We start from the raw sequence: 6,000 nt of genomic DNA on the forward strand, positions 1-6,000 counted from the left end.
CATGCTTTAGTGTAGATTAGTCAATATCAAGTTTTGTAGCTTGGCAGATGTCTAGATGTTAATCTTAACTCTTACCAGGTGTTTAGGGGCAACCCACCGGGTTGGTCTAATGATGAACATGTCTTCCCAAATCAGTTTATTTCGAAGTCAAGAGTTCCAGCATTCAAGTCCTGGTAAAGACTTTTATACGGATTTGAATACTAGATCGTGAATACCGGTGTTCTTTGGTGGTTGGGTTTCAATTAACCACACATCTCAGGAATGATCGAACTGAGACTGTATAAGACTACACCTCATTTACACACATACGTATCATCCTCTGAAGTAATACCTGAACGGGAATTCCTGGAGGCTAAACAAGAAAAAGTGTTTAGGAGCTCGAGTGGTATTATTACACAAACACTTTCAACAATTTTTTTATTTTAAATCGTCCAAATCTCAAACTTTTCCTTGATACAACTTTTAATAAAACCCCAAGAAAAAACGTCCAGAGAAGTGATATCAGAGAGATCTAGGTGGCCATTAAGGTGGGACTCCATGTCTGATACAACTTCTGGGGAAGCATTATTTTGGAACATGGTAATATCCTGATAAAAATGTGGTTGAGCACCATTTTGTTGAATACTGAATCGTGCAGGGATCTGAGGAACAGCATGTTCTCAAGCAAGTGGGCTCGATAAAAAAAAAAAAAAAGCCTGATGATACAATTTTTGTTCTGTCATAACCAGACATTGACATTCAGTGTGTCTCTTTCATTTTCAATTACTGTATGGTGTTTTCAGCACACCACATTTGACAATTATCTATCCTGAAATATGAAAAGTTGCTTCATCACTAAATAAAATATCAATATAATTAGAATTGTTTTTGATACAGTGCATTACCTTTGCAACATTGGTGCTGATCATTTGGCTTAATGTGATTGAGTTGTAAGTTGTACGCTCACAAATGGTGCGCTTATGACCAATGTCATTCCATTCATTTTGTACAAGCCATTGAATACATGTAACTGATTGAAACTATGTTAACCAAAGCTGAAACTTTTGTTGTCGGATAGACATCTTGACTAACTGCAATTGCATTGGAGTCGGCTTGTCTGCACATGCATATTCTGCTGACTATGATAGTTTACTGAACAAATCGTGAGAGATATATCCTGTCGGAGCCTATGTTTAAGATATTACAATTTTACAGTTTTCTAAATATAGGCAATTAGTTTTGGAAAACTTCAGCCCAGGATTCTGGTACTTACGTATTAACACCACCGCAGCTACAGCTTTATTTAAAAACAAAGTAGTCAATCAGATTTCGGTGGAAAATGAACAGTCTCTTTATTAATTTTAATAAATGGTTATTTATATTTATTTATTTTATAAATATAATTTTACCAACTAAACCTACGCTTACTAACCTTGACTAATTAACACCGTCATTTTTTGAGTATTTATTTAATAAATTCAGTAATTATTGCAATTATTTATTATTTAAATAATCAAACACTCCTGTTAATTAGTCAAGTGCCAAGAAAGCATGAGACCTCCTTGGAGCACTTATTTAGCAAGTCAAAATCGTATCGCTTTTAACAGGTTTTTCATGATTTTTGAGAAACTTTTTTATTAGTATAATACTAAAGAAATATTTTTATTTGCCATAAACATCTACAAAAACACTGCAAGTTGTGCAAATTTGAGATTTTTGTCACCAGCCCCATCAGAGTTATTTGAAACCAAAATTTGAACGTTTAGAAAAAATTAGTTTTCAAAAACTCATAAAAATTTAGGGGTAAGTATATCACAATTAATATTATTTATGGTAAAACTACCAACATATAAAAAAAGAATTCAAACTGTGTATGCCAACCCTGTGTATAAGTATAAAATATTTTTATACTTATTACTATAGTTGAAATAGACTTGTTTGAATCATTCAACTACAGTGTTCATGTTATAACAGGTGCACCTATTTAGCGAGTCAAAATGGTATCGCTTTTAACATGTTTTTCATGATTTTTGAGAGGTTATAAGTTTTTTATTGGTACAATACACAAGCAACCTTTTTATTTGCCATAAACATCTACAAAAACACTGCAGGTTGTGCAAATTAGAATTTAAAAAAAAATTAGTTTTTAAAAATTCATAAATGTTTAGGGGTAAGTGATCACCATTAATATTATTTATGGTAAAATTACTAACATATACCTACATAGTAAAAAAATAAATCAAACTGTGTATGCCATTCCAGCCTCTTGAGAAAAATTACCAAAAGTGATTTTTCACAGTTTTTCATGTTCAACTCATTCTATTGGTAATTTTCTCATAGAAAAGAGAGATAGGTAAATAAACCACTGGACCATTCTTTTACCTTGAGAAAATTTGAATGAATTACTTTTTTGTCATCCATCCAGGACCAATAGCTTTTTAGTTACAATTTTTCTATAAACTGTTACAATCACAAAAATAGGTGTGTGCACCACAACAAAAATGGCTGCCACAGCTTTGCTGCTTAAATAAAAAATTTAAAAAAGTTAATTTTAAGTTCCCAAGACATGTAGGAACAAGTGGGTAAGTTTCAGTTTTTTTTGAATTGATCAAGCAACCAGCTTAGGTTTTATTGGAACACTTCAAAGAGATTGACCCATAATAAAGTTAACTCATTGATGATTAATTAATATTCAAAACCATGTTGCTTATGAATATATATTAAAAATATTCAATTTTTTATACTTAGTGGCTTTTTACATTTAATATTATAATCAAAATAATTTTACATTCATTATTTTCTTTTAATTATTTATATTTTTTTTAATTTACAGGTTACTGTAAATAAAGGAACCGTCAAGGGAAGTACCAAGAATTTTATTACTTGTGGGGGATGCATAAATAATTTCGTAAATGATGGAATTATTAAAGAAAAATCCAGTGAATCTAAGTGTGCATACGGCGGTGACATTTTGATAGAAAATATAGTCGAGAATATAAGTAGTGAAAACAAATTACCACTGCAGAACGAAAAGAAATTGGTTTGTGAAAACTACAATGACAGATTCTCATCTAAATGTTATTTAAAAACACACATTAACTCTCATACTAAAGAAAAAAATAATAATAGTAACTTTGTCAAAAGTCTCTTATTCATGGTAATGATTCAAAAACGCACCTTATTACACATAATGAAGAGAAAAATTATGTTAGTAATTTTTATCAGAAGTCTGTTAATCAAAGTTCTACTTTAAATTTACGTTTAAATATTCATACTAAGGAGAAAAATTATGTTTGTCATTTCTGCCAAAAGGTTTTTATTTGTCTCAAAATGCACAATTCCATTAAAATAAAAAAAAACAAGAGAGCATCAGTTTGACATCGAATCGAAACTGATGTGCTCTCTTGGGGTATGGAGATCCTTTGTAAATCCATTGTAATGATGAACTTTTGTCTCAATGTCGTAGCCGTAAACTCAGCTTTCGCTCCTGTTATGATCCTTTGCATGAATCTTTCATTGTGGCTTATTCAAAAAGCTGCTGCTAAACGTCTACTCGATGTTCTTTCTGCTGTTCAGTCGTCAATCATTTCTGAAGTTAAAGGTTATTAATTTACACTCCAATAAGAATAATTATGTATGTGAATTTTGTCAAAAGTCATTTAAACTCGAAAGCTATTTAAAAAGACATCTTAATTAATATTCATACAAAAGAGAAAAATTATATTTGTAACTTTTGTCAAAAGTCATTTAATAACAAAAGTTGTTTAAACAGACATACTAATATTCATACGAAAGAGAAAAATTATGATTGTAACTTTTGTGAAAAGTCATTCAATTGTAAATACAGTTTAAAGGCTCATCTTAATGTTCATACTAAGGAAAAAGATTACGTTTGTACCTTTTGTCAAAAGATATTTAATCATAAAACCATTTTAATGAGACATCTTAATATTCATACAAAAGAGAAAAATTATGTTTGTTACTATTGTCGAAAGTCATTTAATTTTAGAAGCAGTTTATATAGACATCTTAATATTCCTATGAAAGAGAAAAATTAAATTTGTAATGTTTGTCAAAAATCGTTTATTAGAGTTTTACTTTTAAAAGACAACATAATAAAATTCTTATTACAGAATCTTGATCTTAAAAAATCAGATATTAAGAAATTTGATTAAGGAAAAATTTAACAGCATTCTTTCAAGCGAGCGCAATTTAAAACTGAAACAAAATTTATTTAATGTTTATAATTTAAAGTTACATTTTTCTCATTTTTGTATGTTACAACTTAAGGCAGAGGTTTCTACCTTGTATGCCTCAAACACAGGCAATTTTTTAAAATGTTTTTCAAGTATTAAAAATGCAATTTTATATATGTAATTCATATATATTGAGTAAAAAAAAATTACTGAGTTTTTTAATCGACACAATGGTAAAGAAAACTAGTCAGTCAAGGTATCACTGAATGTGGTGGTCGATGGTGTAAGGGATAATTATTGAAGGAATTATCTAAAATTGAGCAGTTTTATAGTAAGTAAATATCAACACATGTAAACTGGAATGAAATTAAAAAATTTACTATTGGTTTAAAAAGGCTACAAACTTCTTTATTTTAACCTATAGGATCATTGTTAGGTATTGCATCAGAGGATGAGGTATTTATATCGCGTGAAAAATACCATGCTCATCTTGGATTTGAATCCAGGACATCTGGATGAAAGGGCGAGACACTACCACTCATGCCACATAGACTAGCAAAGGTTATAAACTATTTAAAAAAACAATTTAGATTTATATATGACTACTTAAAACAATATTAGATTTATATATTACTCTGGTTTATAATATGCAGGTGATGATTATGAACATTTAAGCCCAGAATCACACCAATCAGATAATTTGGTTGGTGCTGAGGAATTCCACCAGTTTTTAAAAAATGGTGTAGAAAAAAGTTTGTGAATTTCACAAGTGAGACTTTTATAAAATTACAAGTTACATTTGTTTATCTTGAACATTGTTTTTCTCAATTGCATTTTCACAAATAACACTGATTTTGAATGAATCTATAAAGTCTCATTCTGATTCTATATAAAATTTTACTTCACGTCACACGTCTTGCATTATAGTAATGTTTGCAATTATTAAAGCCAAACAAGAAGTGTAAAATCTGATATCTGTGCCTGTTGTTATCAATATTGACATCAAAATTTTTAGTAGTTTTTAATTTTTTACCAACATACGTGTAAAAAAATTGACTGTTTCTTTCATATGAGGTCTGTTCAGAAAATAACCGACTCTATTTTTTTTTTTAATTTTTATTATTAACTTTACAGATTATTGGTCCTCATCCACTTCAAAGTATTCCCCTTCTTTATTTACATACACTTCCCAGCAGTGTTTCTGTGAAGAATTTGCTTTAATGTCATCTCTAATCTCAAAACGGTATCCTTTCGTCACCGATTTTAATATCGGAATTTTGAAAAAATTGCAGAGCCATGTCTGGCAAGTAGGGAGGTTGAGGGAGAACGGTCATTTGATCTTTGACACAACTGACAAATTGACAAAGCTGAGTGTGCAGGCACATCATCGTGGTGAAGGAACCACGGAGTTGTCTGACCACAACTCTGGTCTCTTTTTATGGTTTTTTTCATGTAACCGTTGTAAAACACCTTGATAGTATGCGTGGTTCACTGTTTCAACCGAGGCAAGAATTCAAAATGCACAATTACATTAAAATAAAAAAAACAAGAGAGCATCAGTTTGACATCGGATCGAAACTGATGTGCTCTCTTGGGGTATGGAGATCCTTAGTAAAGCCATTGTAATGATTGAACTTTTGTCTCAATGTCGTAGCCGTAAATTCAGCTTTCGCTCCTGTTATGATCCTTTGCATGAATGTTTCATTGTCATTGGCTTACTCAAAACGTTGCTGCTAAACGTCCACTCGATGTTCTTTCTGCTGTTCAGTCGTCAAACTGGGAACAAGCTTTGCTGCAACTAGATGCATGTTCAGTTTTTCAGTCA

The 6,000-nt window shown here is 30.7% G+C and overlaps 1 protein-coding gene across 2 annotated transcripts in view; it reads left to right on the forward strand.

Moving 5' to 3' along the window:
* Positions 1-3,981, forward strand: part of LOC142320367 (uncharacterized) — a 53,648-nt gene extending 49,667 nt beyond the window's left edge. For both annotated transcript variants that reach the window (XR_012755360.1, XM_075358072.1), the window contains exon 5: positions 2,813-3,981. Coding sequence is in view for 1 of the 2 variants with exons in the window: in XM_075358072.1 (XP_075214187.1) it covers positions 2,813-3,232 (420 nt within the window). In the remaining variant the exon portion in view is untranslated. The remainder of the gene's footprint in view (positions 1-2,812) is intronic.
* Positions 3,982-6,000: the final 2,019 nt, after the last annotated feature.

The sequence above is a fragment of the Lycorma delicatula genome, chromosome 2 (genome assembly GCF_047948215.1).
Source record: "Lycorma delicatula isolate Av1 chromosome 2, ASM4794821v1, whole genome shotgun sequence".
Taxonomy (NCBI): Eukaryota; Metazoa; Arthropoda; class Insecta; order Hemiptera; family Fulgoridae; genus Lycorma; species Lycorma delicatula.